Source organism: Hyla sarda, chromosome 2, assembly GCF_029499605.1.
Source record: "Hyla sarda isolate aHylSar1 chromosome 2, aHylSar1.hap1, whole genome shotgun sequence".
NCBI lineage: Eukaryota > Metazoa > Chordata > Amphibia > Anura > Hylidae > Hyla > Hyla sarda.
This window is the reverse complement of record NC_079190.1, coordinates 218,068,723-218,089,191: the sequence shown is the minus strand read 5'-3', so window position 1 is coordinate 218,089,191 and position 20,469 is coordinate 218,068,723. Positions and strand designations below refer to the sequence as shown.

At 42.5% G+C, this 20,469-nt stretch overlaps 1 protein-coding gene across 4 annotated transcripts in view; it reads left to right on the top strand.

The window, feature by feature from the left end:
• Window positions 1-20,469, top strand: part of NUP88 (nucleoporin 88) — a 72,124-nt gene that overhangs the window by 1,628 nt on the left and 50,027 nt on the right. For 2 of the 4 annotated variants that reach the window (XM_056556378.1, XM_056556377.1), the window contains exons 2-5: window positions 15,654-15,823; window positions 17,869-17,994; window positions 19,584-19,673; window positions 20,294-20,464. In XM_056556378.1, coding sequence (XP_056412353.1) covers window positions 15,750-15,823; window positions 17,869-17,994; window positions 19,584-19,673; window positions 20,294-20,464 — 461 coding nt within the window. In that variant the 5' untranslated portion in view covers window positions 15,654-15,749. Of the gene's footprint in view, window positions 1-13,272; window positions 13,859-15,653; window positions 15,824-17,868; window positions 17,995-19,583; window positions 19,674-20,293; window positions 20,465-20,469 lie in introns of those variants that run through there. The other 2 variants (XM_056556376.1, XM_056556375.1) reach the window with 2 other exon arrangements.

Here is a 20,469-nt window from a genome sequence, read left to right as displayed (position 1 = left end):
CTCTTAATGGATCACACAGCTATTTTCTGTGGATTTAAAAACACAGGCTCCTGCACTAGGTGACTCCATTTGGCCATCTAGAGAGAGGGAGGAAGGCGCCTCATGTGCGGGATCAGCAGATCTTGTTAGTGGGGGTAGGGGACGGTAATTCCCAAGCCGCTTACCAAAGTTGGTTGTGCGCCCACACACAAGGTAAAATGCAGAAGAAATGTAGAAGAAGGTCCACTGCAGCCCTCCTGGGTAGAGGTAAAATCAAAACCGAATGACCATGGATTCAGGAGTTTGTCTGGCGCAGAGAGGAACCATCAGGCAGCCAAGTAAAATCAATGGATTTATTAAATGCAACGCGTTTCGCTGCGCATGCGCAGCTTCATCAGGCAATGTATGCGCATGCGCAGCGAAACGCGTTGCATTTAATAAATCCATTGATTTTACTTGGCTGCCTGATGGTTCCTCTCTGCGCCAGACAAACTCCTGAATCCATGGTCATTCCATTTGGCCATAGAAGTCAATGGGGTCCACTGCTCCTGACAGGGTCTTTTAGGAGGGTCCAGTAGCCCTTATTAGGGCAGCAATCTTGCTTTGATAGGCAGGGTGTCCTAGAGCATTAGGGATCTGTAGGTTTTTTTTATTTGTATTATATTTCCTCTAGTTTATTTTTTTGCATTTTGTTGACTCACAGAATACTAAGGTGATATTTTGTGTGCAGTAACAATAATTTATTTTATGTATACCATTAAAGGTTAGGTTTTAGACAGTGATTTATTTTTTATTTGTCAACCAATGAACTAGAGCCTGCCACTTTAAGATGGAATCCCACTGTCCGATCAGACATGCAGAAGTGCTGGGACTTGTAGTTACACAACAGCTGGAGACCACTGATCTAGAGCATGTCACTTTATAATGATATCCCACTATCAGATCAGACATGCCAGAGGTGCTGGGACTTGTAGTTACACAACAGCTGGAGACCACTGATCTAGAGCATGTCACTTTATAATGATATCCCACTATCAGATCAGACATGCCAGAGGTGCTGGGACTTGTAGTTACATGACAGCTGGAGACAAATGATCTAGAGCAGTCATGGCGAACCTATGGGGCACAGGTGGCACGCCAAGCCATCAGTCCATTCGGGACATCCCTGTGCCCCGAAAGATCTTTTCGGGACACAAGGATGCCCCGGTTACCTTTCTGCAGCCCCGCGTTAACTTTAAAAACGCAGGGGCCGCCTGGAGGTAGCGCACGCAGGGACGTCACTGACGTCACATGCGTGCGCCCATAGCAACAGCAGAACGGAACGGAGCAGCAAGGAGGACGCGCGCGCATGGTAAGTTACCTTTATGTTGTACGTCATCTTCAGTGTTCCTACCACCACTCCAGGAGCGGTGGTCGGAACACTGAAGTGGGGCAGTAAACAGGCAAACAGCCTCCAGCCATACACTGTATATGGCTGAAGGCTGTATGTCTGTGGGGGAACTATACTGCACCTAATGTGGGGAACTATATTGCACTTAATGTGGGGGAACTATACTGCACCTAATGTGGGGGAGCTATACTGCACCTAATGTGGGGAACTATACTGCACTTAATGTGGGGGAACTATACTGCACCTAATGTGGGGGAGCTATACTGCACCTAATGTGGGGAACTATACTGCACTTAATGTGGGGGAACTATACTGCACCTAATGTGAGGGAGCTATACTGCACCTAATGTGGGGGAACTATACTGCACCTAATGTGGGGAACTATACTGCCTAATGTGGGGGAACTATACTGCACCTAATGTGGGGGAACTATACTGCACCTAATGTGGGGAACTATACTGTACCTAATGTGGGGGAACTATCCTGCATCTAATGTGGTGGAACTATACTGCACCTAATGTGGGGGAACTATACTGCACCTAATGTGGGGGAACTGTACTGCACCTAATGTGGGGGAACTGTACTGCACCTAATGTGGGGGAACTATACAGCACCTAATGTGGGGGAACTATACTGCACCTAATGTGGGGAACTATGCTGCACCTAATGTGGGGGAACTATACTGCACCTAATGTGGGAGGAATTACAACCTAATGTGGGGGAACTATACAGCACCTAATGTGGGGAACTATACTGCACCTAATGTGGGGAACTATGCTGCACCTAATGTGGGGGAACTATACTGCACCTAATGTGGGGAACTATACTGCACTTAATGTGGGGGAACTATACTGCACCTAATGTGGGGGAACTATACTGCACCTAATGTGGGAGAACTATACTGCACTTGATGTGGGGGAACTATACTGCACCTAATGTGGGGGAACTATACTGCACCTAATGTGGGGGAACTATACTGCACCTAATGTGGGGGAACTGTACTGCACCTAATGTGGGGGAACTATACTGCACCTAATGTGGGGGAACTATAAGGACCTAATGTAGGGGAACTATACTGCACCTAATGTGGGGGAACTATACTGCACCTAATGTGGGGAACTATACTGCACCTGTGGGGGAACCATACTGCACCTAATGTGGGGGAACTATATTGCACCTAATGTGGGGGAACTGTGCTGCCAATCTAATGTGGGGGAACTATACTGCACCTAATGTGGGGGAACTATTCTGCACCTAATGTGGGGAACTATACTCCACCTAATGTGGGGAACTATACTGCACCTAATGTGGGGAACTATACTCCACCTAATGTGGGGAACTATACTGCACCTAATGTGGGGAACTATACTCCACCTAATGTGAGGAACTATACTGCACCCAATGTGGGGAACTATACTGCACCTAATGTGGGGGAACTGTGCTGCCAACCTAATGTGGGGGAACTATAAACTATCAATAAAAAAAAGTTTGGATCATTGAACTCTGTTGTGTTCTTTTAAAACAAAATATGTTAATTAGTTCTGGCAACTGTATGAATTGTTTTTTCTAAACGTAAACCTCAGTATTCTGATTTCATTGCTGTACTGACACTTTGAGGGAAAAAAAAGTTGGCGTGCATTACGGTTTGGGCACTCAGGCTCAAAAAGGTTCACCATCACTGGTCTAGAGCATATCACTTTATAATCAGATCAGACATGCAGAGGTGCTGGGACTCGTAGTTACATAACAGCTAGAGACCAATGATCTAGAGAATGTCACTTTATAATGATATGCCACTATCAGATCAGACATGCAGAGGTGCTGGGACTTGTAGTTACATAACAGCTAGAGACCAATGATCTAGAGAATGTCACTTTATAATGATATCCCACTATCAGATCAGACATGCAGAGGTGCTGGGACTTGTGGTTACATAACAGCTAGAGACCAATGATCTAGAGCATGTCACTTTATAATGATATGCCACTATCAGATCAGACATGCAGAGGTGCTGGGACTTGTAGTTACATAACAGCTAGAGACCAATGATCTAGAGAATGTCACTTTATAATGATATCCCACTATCAGATCAGACATGCAGAGGTGCTGGGACTTGTGGTTACATAACAGCTAGAGACCAATGATCTAGAGCATGTCACTTTATAATGATATGCCACTATCAGATCAGACATGCAGAGGTGCTGGGACTTGTAGTTACATAACAGCTAGAGACCAATGATCTAGAGAATGTCACTTTATAATGATATCCCACTATCAGATCAGACATGCAGAGGTGCTGGGACTTATAGTTACATAACAGCTAGAGACCAATGATCTAGAGAATGTCACTTTATAATGATATCCCACTATCAGATCAGACATGCAGAGGTGCTGGGACTTATAGTTACATAACAGCTAGAGACCAATGATCTAGAGAATGTCACTTTATAATGATATGCCACTATCAGATCAGACATGCAGAGGTGCTGGGACTTGTAGTTACATAACAGCTAGAGACCAATGATCTAGAGAATGTCACTTTATAATGATATCCCACTATCAGATCAGACATGCAGAGGTGCTGGGACTTATAGTTACATAACAGCTAGAGACCAATGATCTAGAGAATGTCACTTTATAATGATATGCCACTATCAGATCAGACATGCAGAGGTGCTGGGACTTATAGTTACATAACAGCTAGAGACCAATGATCTAGAGAATGTCACTTTATAATGATATCCCACTATCAGATCAGACATGCAGAGGTGCTGGGACTTATAGTTACATAACAGCTAGAGACCAATGATCTAGAGAATGTCACTTTATAATGATATGCCACTATCAGATCAGACATGCAGAGGTGCTGGGACTTGTAGTTACATAACAGCTAGAGACCAATGATCTAGAGAATGTCACTTTATAATGATATCCCACTATCAGATCAGACATGCAGAGGTGCTGGGACTTGTGGTTACATAACAGCTAGAGACCAATGATCTAGAGCATGTCACTTTATAATGATATGCCACTATCAGATCAGACATGCAGAGGTGCTGGGACTTATAGTTACATAACAGCTAGAGACCAATGATCTAGAGAATGTCACTTTATAATGATATGCCACTATCAGATCAGACATGCAGAGGTGCTGGGACTTGTAGTTACATAACAGCTAGAGACCAATGATCTAGAGAATGTCACTTTATAATGATATCCCACTATCAGATCAGACATGCAGAGGTGCTGGGACTTGTGGTTACATAACAGCTAGAGACCAATGATCTAGAGCATGTCACTTTATAATGATATGCCACTATCAGATCAGACATGCAGAGGTGCTGGGACTTGTAGTTACATAACAGCTAGAGACCAATGATCTAGAGAATGTCACTTTATAATGATATCCCACTATCAGATCAGACATGCAGAGGTGCTGGGACTTATAGTTACATAACAGCTAGAGACCAATGATCTAGAGAATGTCACTTTATAATGATATCCCACTATCAGATCAGACATGCAGAGGTGCTGGGACTTATAGTTACATAACAGCTAGAGACCAATGATCTAGAGAATGTCACTTTATAATGATATGCCACTATCAGATCAGACATGCAGAGGTGCTGGGACTTGTAGTTACATAACAGCTAGAGACCAATGATCTAGAGAATGTCACTTTATAATGATATCCCACTATCAGATCAGACATGCAGAGGTGCTGGGACTTATAGTTACATAACAGCTAGAGACCAATGATCTAGAGAATGTCACTTTATAATGATATCCCACTATCAGATCAGACATGCAGAGGTGCTGGGACTTATAGTTACATAACAGCTAGAGACCAATGATCTAGAGAATGTCACTTTATAATGATATGCCACTATCAGATCAGACATGCAGAGGTGCTGGGACTTGTAGTTACATAACAGCTAGAGACCAATGATCTAGAGAATGTCACTTTATAATGATATCCCACTATCAGATCAGACATGCAGAGGTGCTGGGACTTGTGGTTACATAACAGCTAGAGACCAATGATCTAGAGCATGTCACTTTATAATGATATGCCACTATCAGATCAGACATGCAGAGGTGCTGGGACTTGTAGTTACATAACAGCTAGAGACCAATGATCTAGAGAATGTCACTTTATAATGATATGCCACTATCAGATCAGACATGCAGAGGTGCTGGGACTTGTAGTTACATAACAGCTAGAGACCAATGATCTAGAGAATGTCACTTTATAATGATATCCCACTATCAGATCAGACATGCAGAGGTGCTGGGACTTGTGGTTACATAACAGCTAGAGACCAATGATCTAGAGCATGTCACTTTATAATGATATGCCACTATCAGATCAGACATGCAGAGGTGCTGGGACTTATAGTTACATAACAGCTAGAGACCAATGATCTAGAGCATGTCACTTTATAATGATATGCCACTATCAGATCAGACATGCGGAGGTGCTGGGACTTATAGTTACATAACAGCTAGAGACCAATGATCTAGAGAATGTCACTTTATAATGATATGCCACTATCAGATCAGACATGCAGAGGTGCTGGGACTTGTAGTTACATAACAGCTAGAGACCAATGATCTAGAGAATGTCACTTTATAATGATATCCCACTATCAGATCAGACATGCAGAGGTGCTGGGACTTGTGGTTACATAACAGCTAGAGACCAATGATCTAGAGCATGTCACTTTATAATGATATGCCACTATCAGATCAGACATGCAGAGGTGCTGGGACTTGTAGTTACATAACAGCTAGAGACCAATGATCTAGAGAATGTCACTTTATAATGATATCCCACTATCAGATCAGACATGCAGAGGTGCTGGGACTTATAGTTACATAACAGCTAGAGACCAATGATCTAGAGAATGTCACTTTATAATGATATCCCACTATCAGATCAGACATGCAGAGGTGCTGGGACTTATAGTTACATAACAGCTAGAGACCAATGATCTAGAGAATGTCACTTTATAATGATATGCCACTATCAGATCAGACATGCAGAGGTGCTGGGACTTGTAGTTACATAACAGCTAGAGACCAATGATCTAGAGAATGTCACTTTATAATGATATCCCACTATCAGATCAGACATGCAGAGGTGCTGGGACTTGTGGTTACATAACAGCTAGAGACCAATGATCTAGAGCATGTCACTTTATAATGATATGCCACTATCAGATCAGACATGCAGAGGTGCTGGGACTTATAGTTACATAACAGCTAGAGACCAATGATCTAGAGAATGTCACTTTATAATGATATGCCACTATCAGATCAGACATGCAGAGGTGCTGGGACTTGTAGTTACATAACAGCTAGAGACCAATGATCTAGAGAATGTCACTTTATAATGATATCCCACTATCAGATCAGACATGCAGAGGTGCTGGGACTTGTGGTTACATAACAGCTAGAGACCAATGATCTAGAGCATGTCACTTTATAATGATATGCCACTATCAGATCAGACATGCAGAGGTGCTGGGACTTGTAGTTACATAACAGCTAGAGACCAATGATCTAGAGAATGTCACTTTATAATGATATGCCACTATCAGATCAGACATGCAGAGGTGCTGGGACTTATAGTTACATAACAGCTAGAGACCAATGATCTAGAGAATGTCACTTTATAATGATATGCCACTATCAGATCAGACATGCAGAGGTGCTGGGACTTGTAGTTACATAACAGCTAGAGACCAATGATCTAGAGAATGTCACTTTATAATGATATCCCACTATCAGATCAGACATGCAGAGGTGCTGGGACTTGTGGTTACATAACAGCTAGAGACCAATGATCTAGAGCATGTCACTTTATAATGATATGCCACTATCAGATCAGACATGCAGAGGTGCTGGGACTTATAGTTACATAACAGCTAGAGACCAATGATCTAGAGAATGTCACTTTATAATGATATCCCACTATCAGATCAGACATGCAGAGGTGCTGGGACTTGTGGTTACATAACAGCTAGAGACCAATGATCTAGAGCATGTCACTTTATAATGATATGCCACTATCAGATCAGACATGCAGAGGTGCTGGGACTTGTAGTTACATAACAGCTAGAGACCAATGATCTAGAGAATGTCACTTTATAATGATATGCCACTATCAGATCAGACATGCAGAGGTGCTGGGACTTATAGTTACATAACAGCTAGAGACCAATGATCTAGAGAATGTCACTTTATAATGATATGCCACTATCAGATCAGACATGCAGAGGTGCTGGGACTTGTAGTTACATAACAGCTAGAGACCAATGATCTAGAGAATGTCACTTTATAATGATATGCCACTATCAGATCAGACATGCAGAGGTGCTGGGACTTGTAGTTACATAACAGCTAGAGACCAATGATCTAGAGAATGTCACTTTATAATGATATCCCACTATCAGATCAGACATGCAGAGGTGCTGGGACTTGTGGTTACATAACAGCTAGAGACCAATGATCTAGAGCATGTCACTTTATAATGATATGCCACTATCAGATCAGACATGCAGAGGTGCTGGGACTTATAGTTACATAACAGCTAGAGACCAATGATCTAGAGAATGTCACTTTATAATGATATGCCACTATCAGATCAGACATGCAGAGGTGCTGGGACTTGTAGTTACATAACAGCTAGAGACCAATGATCTAGAGAATGTCACTTTATAATGATATCCCACTATCAGATCAGACATGCAGAGGTGCTGGGACTTGTGGTTACATAACAGCTAGAGACCAATGATCTAGAGCATGTCACTTTATAATGATATGCCACTATCAGATCAGACATGCAGAGGTGCTGGGACTTGTAGTTACATAACAGCTAGAGACCAATGATCTAGAGAATGTCACTTTATAATGATATCCCACTATCAGATCAGACATGCAGAGGTGCTGGGACTTGTAGTTACATAACAGCTAGAGACCAATGATCTAGAGAATGTCACTTTATAATGATATGCCACTATCAGATCAGACATGCAGAGGTGCTGGGACTTATAGTTACATAACAGCTAGAGACCAATGATCTAGAGAATGTCACTTTATAATGATATGCCACTATCAGATCAGACATGCAGAGGTGCTGGGACTTGTAGTTACATAACAGCTAGAGACCAATGATCTAGAGAATGTCACTTTATAATGATATCCCACTATCAGATCAGACATGCAGAGGTGCTGGGACTTGTGGTTACATAACAGCTAGAGACCAATGATCTAGAGCATGTCACTTTATAATGATATGCCACTATCAGATCAGACATGCAGAGGTGCTGGGACTTGTAGTTACATAACAGCTAGAGACCAATGATCTAGAGAATGTCACTTTATAATGATATCCCACTATCAGATCAGACATGCAGAGGTGCTGGGACTTGTAGTTACATAACAGCTAGAGACCAATGATCTAGAGAATGTCACTTTATAATGATATGCCACTATCAGATCAGACATGCAGAGGTGCTGGGACTTATAGTTACATAACAGCTAGAGACCAATGATCTAGAGAATGTCACTTTATAATGATATGCCACTATCAGATCAGACATGCAGAGGTGCTGGGACTTGTAGTTACATAACAGCTAGAGACCAATGATCTAGAGAATGTCACTTTATAATGATATCCCACTATCAGATCAGACATGCAGAGGTGCTGGGACTTATAGTTACATAACAGCTAGAGACCAATGATCTAGAGAATGTCACTTTATAATGATATGCCACTATCAGATCAGACATGCAGAGGTGCTGGGACTTATAGTTACATAACAGCTAGAGACCAATGATCTAGAGAATGTCACTTTATAATGATATCCCACTATCAGATCAGACATGCAGAGGTGCTGGGACTTGTGGTTACATAACAGCTAGAGACCAATGATCTAGAGCATGTCACTTTATAATGATATGCCACTATCAGATCAGACATGCAGAGGTGCTGGGACTTGTAGTTACATAACAGCTAGAGACCAATGATCTAGAGAATGTCACTTTATAATGATATCCCACTATCAGATCAGACATGCAGAGGTGCTGGGACTTGTAGTTACATAACAGCTAGAGACCAATGATCTAGAGAATGTCACTTTATAATGATATGCCACTATCAGATCAGACATGCAGAGGTGCTGGGACTTATAGTTACATAACAGCTAGAGACCAATGATCTAGAGAATGTCACTTTATAATGATATGCCACTATCAGATCAGACATGCAGAGGTGCTGGGACTTGTAGTTACATAACAGCTAGAGACCAATGATCTAGAGAATGTCACTTTATAATGATATCCCACTATCAGATCAGACATGCAGAGGTGCTGGGACTTGTGGTTACATAACAGCTAGAGACCAATGATCTAGAGCATGTCACTTTATAATGATATGCCACTATCAGATCAGACATGCAGAGGTGCTGGGACTTGTAGTTACATAACAGCTAGAGACCAATGATCTAGAGAATGTCACTTTATAATGATATCCCACTATCAGATCAGACATGCAGAGGTGCTGGGACTTGTAGTTACATAACAGCTAGAGACCAATGATCTAGAGAATGTCACTTTATAATGATATGCCACTATCAGATCAGACATGCAGAGGTGCTGGGACTTATAGTTACATAACAGCTAGAGACCAATGATCTAGAGAATGTCACTTTATAATGATATGCCACTATCAGATCAGACATGCAGAGGTGCTGGGACTTGTAGTTACATAACAGCTAGAGACCAATGATCTAGAGAATGTCACTTTATAATGATATCCCACTATCAGATCAGACATGCAGAGGTGCTGGGACTTATAGTTACATAACAGCTAGAGACCAATGATCTAGAGAATGTCACTTTATAATGATATGCCACTATCAGATCAGACATGCAGAGGTGCTGGGACTTATAGTTACATAACAGCTAGAGACCAATGATCTAGAGAATGTCACTTTATAATGATATGCCACTATCAGATCAGACATGCAGAGGTGCTGGGACTTGTAGTTACATAACAGCTAGAGACCAATGATCTAGAGAATGTCACTTTATAATGATATCCCACTATCAGATCAGACATGCAGAGGTGCTGGGACTTGTAGTTACATAACAGCTAGAGACCAATGATCTAGAGAATGTCACTTTATAATGATATGCCACTATCAGATCAGACATGCAGAGGTGCTGGGACTTATAGTTACATAACAGCTAGAGACCAATGATCTAGAGAATGTCACTTTATAATGATATGCCACTATCAGATCAGACATGCAGAGGTGCTGGGACTTGTAGTTACATAACAGCTAGAGACCAATGATCTAGAGAATGTCACTTTATAATGATATGCCACTATCAGATCAGACATGCAGAGGTGCTGGGACTTGTGGTTACATAACAGCTAGAGACCAATGATCTAGAGAATGTCACTTTATAATGATATCCCACTATCAGATCAGACATGCAGAGGTGCTGGGACTTATAGTTACATAACAGCTAGAGACCAATGATCTAGAGAATGTCACTTTATAATGATATGCCACTATCAGATCAGACATGCAGAGGTGCTGGGACTTATAGTTACATAACAGCTAGAGACCAATGATCTAGAGAATGTCACTTTATAATGATATCCCACTATCAAATCAGACATGCAGAGGTGCTGGGACTTGTAGTTACATAACAGCTAGAGACCAATGATCTAGAGCATGTCACTTTATAATGATATGCCACTATCAGATCAGACATGCAGAGGTGCTGGGACTTGTGGTTACATAACAGCTAGAGACCAATGATCTAGAGCATGTCACTTTATAATGATATGCCACTATCAGATCAGACATGCAGAGGTGCTGGGACTTGTAGTTACATAACAGCTAGAGACCAATGATCTAGAGAATGTCACTTTATAATGATATCCCACTATCAGATCAGACATGCAGAGGTGCTGGGACTTGTGGTTACATAACAGCTAGAGACCAATGATCTAGAGCATGTCACTTTATAATGATATGCCACTATCAGATCAGACATGCAGAGGTGCTGGGACTTGTAGTTACATAACAGCTAGAGACCAATGATCTAGAGAATGTCACTTTATAATGATATCCCACTATCAGATCAGACATGCAGAGGTGCTGGGACTTGTAGTTACATAACAGCTAGAGACCAATGATCTAGAGAATGTCACTTTATAATGATATGCCACTATCAGATCAGACATGCAGAGGTGCTGGGACTTATAGTTACATAACAGCTAGAGACCAATGATCTAGAGAATGTCACTTTATAATGATATGCCACTATCAGATCAGACATGCAGAGGTGCTGGGACTTGTAGTTACATAACAGCTAGAGACCAATGATCTAGAGAATGTCACTTTATAATGATATCCCACTATCAGATCAGACATGCAGAGGTGCTGGGACTTGTGGTTACATAACAGCTAGAGACCAATGATCTAGAGCATGTCACTTTATAATGATATGCCACTATCAGATCAGACATGCAGAGGTGCTGGGACTTGTAGTTACATAACAGCTAGAGACCAATGATCTAGAGAATGTCACTTTATAATGATATCCCACTATCAGATCAGACATGCAGAGGTGCTGGGACTTGTAGTTACATAACAGCTAGAGACCAATGATCTAGAGAATGTCACTTTATAATGATATGCCACTATCAGATCAGACATGCAGAGGTGCTGGGACTTATAGTTACATAACAGCTAGAGACCAATGATCTAGAGAATGTCACTTTATAATGATATGCCACTATCAGATCAGACATGCAGAGGTGCTGGGACTTGTAGTTACATAACAGCTAGAGACCAATGATCTAGAGAATGTCACTTTATAATGATATCCCACTATCAGATCAGACATGCAGAGGTGCTGGGACTTATAGTTACATAACAGCTAGAGACCAATGATCTAGAGAATGTCACTTTATAATGATATGCCACTATCAGATCAGACATGCAGAGGTGCTGGGACTTGTAGTTACATAACAGCTAGAGACCAATGATCTAGAGAATGTCACTTTATAATGATATCCCACTATCAGATCAGACATGCAGAGGTGCTGGGACTTGTAGTTACATAACAGCTAGAGACCAATGATCTAGAGAATGTCACTTTATAATGATATGCCACTATCAGATCAGACATGCAGAGGTGCTGGGACTTATAGTTACATAACAGCTAGAGACCAATGATCTAGAGAATGTCACTTTATAATGATATGCCACTATCAGATCAGACATGCAGAGGTGCTGGGACTTGTAGTTACATAACAGCTAGAGACCAATGATCTAGAGAATGTCACTTTATAATGATATGCCACTATCAGATCAGACATGCAGAGGTGCTGGGACTTATAGTTACATAACAGCTAGAGACCAATGATCTAGAGAATGTCACTTTATAATGATATGCCACTATCAGATCAGACATGCAGAGGTGCTGGGACTTATAGTTACATAACAGCTAGAGACCAATGATCTAGAGAATGTCACTTTATAATGATATCCCACTATCAAATCAGACATGCAGAGGTGCTGGGACTTGTAGTTACATAACAGGGAGAACAATGATCTAGATTCTAGAGCATGTCACTTAATGATGAGATCCCACTGTCAGATTAGACATACATGCAGGGCTCAAGTCCTGCAGGAACGCATGGGAACTGAGTTCCTGCAAATTTTCCACAGCAGGAACACCGTTCCCATTAGCTGGCGCCCTTGAGCAGATATCTTGGGTGAGTTCCCACACTTTTTTTCCCAGGACTTGACCCCTGCATACAGGGATGCTGGGAGATGTAGTTTCGGGACAGCTGGAGGGCTATAGTTTACATATCAGGCGGGTCTTCAGCTTGTAGATCACCAGCCATGGAACTCCCACTGCCACCAGAGAGACTTTTAAGGCATTCTGTGTAGTTGCAGTCTCACAGATACGGGACAGTGTGGTGATTTCGGGACAGTGTGGAGCGCTCTGGCTGCTGTGGGCGGCAATCTTTAGGCGCGCTTTACAATACGGAGATGGTGAAGGCAGTTCTCCAGTACCAGGAGATGCACACCCCGCCATGTGCGGCAGTGAGAAGGGGGCGGCAGCTCTGATCCTCCCTCACGTCCAGCTCCTATCACAGGCCGCCGTCCTTCACAAGTGACGTCAGAGCCATAGGCGGTGAGATTTCCGAACCCACACCGGCTCCTGGGTAACATGGCGGCGGTGGGTAGAAGCGGAGACGGATGGCAAAACGCGCTGAGTGAACACTCGCTTTTCACGCAGCTGCGGCCACAGGCTGCTATCAGGAATGCGGCACAGCTGAAGAACCTACTGTGCTATGTGGACGGTGACCTGCTGGTCTGGAACCAGGAGGACTGCGCCTTTCACACCATCAGACTCCGCAGCCTGAACGCGGGCAGCCCTGGCTGTGAGCAGGTGAGAGTTCAGACATTGCCAAATACTCCATAGCTGCGGCTACCTGACCCCGACCTGATCGAGCGATATGATCGGATGATATAGCACAGTATACTACAGACTGGGGCATAACCTCAGACCCACGAGCTGCCAGTGCCCATGAGACAGGCCCAGAGATGGGTTGTCTGAGGTGCCCCCTATATAAGTTATGAAGCATGAAATATTGATATACTTTTGGTGACAATTCACACAAGACCTCTGCTGCTTGTTGTTCCATTGGAACCTTCACTGTTTACATCTAGAGCCTGGGTTTCCAAACTGGCATGCTGGGAGTTGTAGTTCTTCACCAGCGTGGCATGCTGGGAGTTGTTGTTTTTTCACCAGCGTGGCATGCTGGGAGTTGTAGTTTTTTCACCAGCGTGGCATGCTGGGAGTTGTAGTTCTTCACCAGCGTGGCATGCTGGGAGTTGTAGTTTTTTCACCAGCCTGGCATGCTGGGAGTTGTAGTTTTTTCACCAGCGTGGCATGCCGGGAGTTGTAGTTTTTTCACCAGCGTGGCATGCCGGGAGTTGTAGTTTTTTCACCAGCGTGGCATGCCGGGAGTTGTAGTTTTTTCACCAGCCTGGCATGCCGGGAGTTGTAGTTTTTTCACCAGCCTGGCATGCCGGGAGTTGTAGTTTTTTCACCAGCCTGGCATGCCGGGAGTTGTAGTTTTTTCACCAGCCTGGCATGCCGGGAGTTGTAGTTTTTTCACCAGCCTGGCATGCCGGGAGTTGTAGTTTTTTCACCAGCCTGGCATGCCGGGAGTTGTAGTTTTTTCACCAGCCTGGCATGCCGGGAGTTGTATTTTTTTTTTCACCAGCCTGGCATGCCGGGAGTTGTATTTTTTTTTTCACCAGCCTGGCATGCCGGGAGTTGTATTTTTTTTTTCACCAGCCTGGCATGCCGGGAGTTGTATTTTTTTTTTCACCAGCCTGGCATGCCGGGAGTTGTATTTTTTTTTTCACCAGCCTGGCATGCCGGGAGTTGTATTTTTTTTTTCACCAGCCTGGCATGCCGGGAGTTGTATTTTTTTTTTCACCAGCGTGGCATGCCGGGAGTTGTATTTTTTTTTTCACCAGCGTGGCATGCCGGGAGTTGTAGTTTTTTTTTTCCACCACCGTGGCATGCTGGGAGTTGTAGTTTTGCAATATTTGAGCTCCACAGTTCAGAGAACACACATCTATTGGCTGAATTTCAACATGTCTGATCCTTCTTTCCCCAAAAATCATCTGTCAGAGAGTCAGGAGGCTTTTATAGAAATTAGACAGTGCGTGGATTCAATTGTCCTCGGAACACTCGCTCAGCCAACAACTGTTACTCCTAACCCCGTTATACACTCCATTATTATTGGGGTTCAATGGGAGGTGCTACATGCGCTTTGTGTGACCCCCTGAGCCACTGGTTGGGAAGCATTGTTTTAAGGCCTTGAAATGTTGTACCTGTAATTGTTATCATTTTATAATTTTACTGCAGTGAAGGACAATGTATCCCCTATAACAAGAATAGGGGATAAGTGTCTGATCGTAGGGCATCCAGCTGCTGGGACCCCCAATGATCTCCTGAGCAGCTCTCTGGCGCACCTCTATTGATCTCCATAGGAGAGCCTGAGATACCCGAAGGCAGTACTTGTATCTCCAGCTCTCCCATAAAGATGAATGGAAGGCGTGTGCGGGAGGATAAAGCGTCCTTCACTACTTACCATTATTTACTTTTCTACTGTTGAAAACCTTTACAGATGGTGAAGTGGCATTGATATGTCTTATTTCTTCTTCAGAAGCTGCTCTGTATCAACGCCCCGTTGTTTGATGTGACTGAGGTCCTGCTGAACCCTACGCAGGAGCATATTGCTTTGATTGGTAACAAAGGCTTGATGGTCCTGGATGTCCCTAAGCGCTGGGGCAAAAACTCTGAGTTTGAAGGAGGTGAAAAGACTGTGAATTGCAGGTATTTTTGATTATTCTTATGTTTATTTGATGATATACAAATTCTTTTCGAGGAATATATATATATATATTTTAATGGGTATCAACTACGTCTACAGTTGTGGCCAAGAGTGTTGATGCTGGAGCAAATGAACCCAAAATTTCAGAGTTTTTTTTTTTACCAAGCAATTTTTTGCTTATTCCAAAGCACATTTCTGGAATCTGCTCACGTAATTTCTTTAAGTTAAAAAAAATTGATATAAAAGCCATGAGTTTGGAAAGAATGATAAACCTCCTTCTTAGTGATCACCTTTGCCTTGTGACATGGTCTCGATCATGCTGCAAAGGGCACTGTTGATCCCCAAATTTGTGAGTGAGCCCAATCTCTTGGATGAAGGGCAAACCCACGCATGAATGGTCTCAGAATGTTGGCATGACACAGGACCCATAGTAGTGCTCACCTTTTCTTCTCCAGACATTTTCCAACCGTCATAAGAGAAGACCTTTTACCCCAGTCCTGGTGTTGAGCTGATCCCGTAGCTGAATCCTTTTCATAATAACCTTCAAATTATGGCCTAATATGGCAACATTTGAGCTAGTGCTGGGCGATATGACCAAAAATGAGTATCACGGTATTTCACAGTATTTTATTTTTTTTACATTGAGACTTGCATTGAGGTGGCGTATCGGAACTAAATGGGCTTTTGGAACTAATTGATCTGAACACTGGGGCAGTGGAGTACCCTTTTAAATAGATGTAACGAACAACCCTACAGCCTCCAGCTGTTGCAAAACTGCAACTCCTAGCATGTTGGACTATATAGTAGTGTATAGTATAGGTCAGTGTTTCCCAACTAGGGGTGCCTCCAGCTGTTGCAAAACTACTACTCCCAGCATGCCCGGACAGCCGTTGGCTGTCCGAGCATGCTGGGAGTTGTAGTTTTGCAACAGCTGGAGAGCCTCAACAGCTGGAGGGCCTACTGTAGGTATAGTATATTATACAGACCCCTGTCCATCCCAGAACCCTGATTCACCTTCCCAGTTGCTGCAGGGACCGTCCGGGGAGGGTGGTCCGGGCCATCCTTCCTGTAGTGTCCGGCGGCATTCCGGGTGGAGGGTGAACCGGTCCGGGCTGTTCTTCTTCTCCGAGGGTGCTCTTCTCCACTCCGGGCAGGCTCCAGCCTAGTACGCTGCATAGAAGCCGCTACGCCATGACATCAGGTGCGTCGCTGCGCACGGATGTCACTGAGCAGCGGCGTGTATGCAGCGTTACTAGGCCGGAGCCTGCCCGGAGTGGAGAAGAGGACCCCGGAGAAGAACAGTCCGGACCGGTTCACCCTCCACCCGGAATGCCGCCGGACACTACAGGAAGGATGGATGGCCTGGACCACCCCCATTACGGGTAAGTTTAATTTTTTTTATTGACTCGGAGGGTGGGGGAGGGGCCCGACCGGTATAGTGGTATGGGCAAAAATCCATACCGTGGGAGAAAAAAAAAAACTATCCGGTTCATACCGATATACCGCCCAGCACATATTTGAGCAAAAGTTCACTTTAACCTCCATACTTTTCCCAAAAAATTCTTGTATTTTACAACAGCCCAGGTCTTGGCACTTGCTGGTATCTAAACAGCCTCCAAGAACGTTTTCTCCCAATGATCTAGGAGGAATTTGGCAATAAACAATGCTTTTTCCAGCATGATGGAGCACCATGTCACAAGGACAAAGTGATAACTAAATGGCTCAATGAATAAAACATTGACGTATTGAGCCTATGGCCAGAAAACTCCCCAGATCTCAATCACATTGAGAACCTGTGGTCAATTCTCAAAAGTAGGTGAACAAACAAATACATAGAAATTGTGATAAACTCCAAGCACTGATTAGGTAAAAATGGGTTCTCATCATTCAGGATGTCCAGCATGTCAGGGGCAATTAGAAACGTTTTGAAAGTGTTCCAATAAACACTGTAAATATTGATTCTTTGTATAAATTTGATGCATTTGTCAATACAGATTTAACATTTATGCATTATTATTAATAAGCCATTGTTTTCTTTTCTGTGTAGAACTATCCCAATTGCTGAGAGAATTTTCACTAGCTCCACTTCCCTGATTCTGAAGCATGCGGCATGGTACCCTAGTGAGACACAAGAACCTCGTCTGATTTTACTAACATCTGATAATACCATAAGGTAAAATAATGTATTGTATCTTGCTTGCCTTTGTTAGAAATCCTTGACTTTTATACATTTTAATACGTTCTTAAAATCATACCTGTGTCAGAGATATTTACTCTGCCTGGGCTTACCCACTATTAGTGAAATAATAGGGTTGGTTTTACACAAGCAAAGACTAAAACCAAAATATGAACATAGCCTGTTGAAGTATACACGTCCATCGGCATCAACAGTGTATAAAGCTGGCTCAGGACTTGAGCCCGCTCCATACCTGCTGGCACCTGGCTTTGATCTCTGCTGGCTATTTTAATGGTCTACCTCTGGGCAATTCTCTGTCTCATGGTGTCAACACTAACAAGATGGCAAAGTAATAACGTTGCCTACTTCCCCCCCCCCCCCCCCCTGTTTTGCACACGGCTACAAGGGGAGAGGTGTGAGGTTTACAGGTTGCTTTGCTTCACTTTTTACAGTTAGTTTTCTTGCCAAAAGTAGGAAATTCATGAAAAATGTTATCAGCTGGAATTAATGTAAATTAGGTTTAACCCCTTATCAACGAAGGGCGTATATTTACGTCCTCCGCCGGCTCCCGCTATATGCCGCAGGGGCCCTTACCTGCCTCCTTGGTATCCAATCGGTGAATGACTGCTCCGTGCCTGAGATCCAAGGCAGGAGCAGTCAAGCGCTGATAACACTGAACACAGGCGTGTTAATACACGCCAGTGATCTGTGTAAAAGATGTGTGTGCAGTGTTAGGTCCCTATGGGAGCTATAACACTGTAAAAAAAAAAAGTGTTAATAAAGATCATTTAACCCCTTCCCTAATAAAAGTTTGAATCACCCCCCTTTTCCCATAAAAAAAACAAACTATGTAAATAAATATAAACGTCGTATGTCCGAACTATAAAAATATATTGTTAATTAAACCTCACGGTCAATGGCGTACACGTAAAAAAAATTCCAAAGTCCAAAAAAGCGTATTTTTGGTCACTCTTTATACCATTAAAAAATGAATAAAAAGTGATCAAAAAGTCCGATCAAAACAAAAATGGTACCGCTAAAAACCTCAGGTCACAGCGCAAAAAAGGAGTCCTCAAACCGCCCTGTATGTGGAAAAATAAAAAAGTTATAGAGCTCAGAAGATGACATTTTTAAACGTATAAATTTTCCTGCATGTAGTTATGATTTTTTCCAGAAGTACGGCAATATCAAACCTATATAAGTAGGATATCATTTTAACCGTATGGGCCTACAGAATAATAATTTTTACCGAAATATGCACTGCGTAGAAATGGAAGCCCCCAAAAGTTACAAAATGGTGTTTTTTCTTTGGTTTTGTCACACAAGGATTTTTTTTCCTTTTCGCCGTGCATTTTTGGGTAAAATGACTAATGTCACTGCAAAGTAGAATTGGTGACGCAAAATCTAAGCCATAATATGGATTTTTAGGTGGAAAATTGAAAGGGTTATGATTTTTCAAAGGTAAGGAGGAAAAAACGAAAATGCAAAAACTGAAAAACCCTGCGTACTTAAGGGGTTTAAAAAATACAAAAACATTCAAAGGATGACACAGTCCCTTTTGAGGAACCTTTTACTTTATTTTACAGAATATACAAGCTTCATGATCATTTCTCTCCGGAAAAAGTTATCCCACTGTCCAATGCAGATGAGGAGACATCAGTTCAACCTCAGAATAGGTATATACCTTTTGCCTTATGCTGTATAATAACAAGTGGTATTTTTCTCTAGGATATGTGTGTATTAAAATCTTTGGATATCTTTTTTTTTTTCTGTTTAGTGTTTAAAGGGGTACTCTGCTTTTAAAACGTATTATTATTTTTTTTATATAAACGGATTCCAGAGTCAAACATATTTGTAAATTACTTTTATTAAAAAATCTTATTTCTTCGGGTAATATCAGCTGCTGTATGCTCCACAGGAAGTTCTTTTCTTTTTGAATTTCCTTTGTGTCTGACCCCAGTGCTCTCTGCTGACACCTCTGTCCATTTTAGGAACTGTCCAGAGTAGGAGCAAATCCCCATAGCAAACCTGTCCTGCTCTGGACAGTTCCTAAAATACAGAGGTGTCAGCAGAGAGCACTGGGGTCAGACAGAAAGGAAATTCAAAAAGAATAGAACTTCCTTTGGATCATACAGCAGCTCATAAGTACTGGAAGAATAAAGATTTTATATAGAGGTAATTTACAAATCTGTTTAACTTTCTGGCACCAGTTGATTTAAAAAATGTTTTCCAGCGGAGTACCCCTTTTACAAGCAGTGATGTTTGGCTAACAGATCTGTTTACTTTCTTCTTACAGGCGCTCTTACAAAGCTTCCCTTGGTGAGATTGCTGTTGCATTTGATTTTGGCCCATTAACTTCTGTATCGAGGGGTGTCGGTCTGTACAGTAAACAAAACGCTGCATATCCTCTGTACATACTTTATGAGAATGGAGAGACCTTCCTTATATACATTGATTTACAAGGGAGGTGAG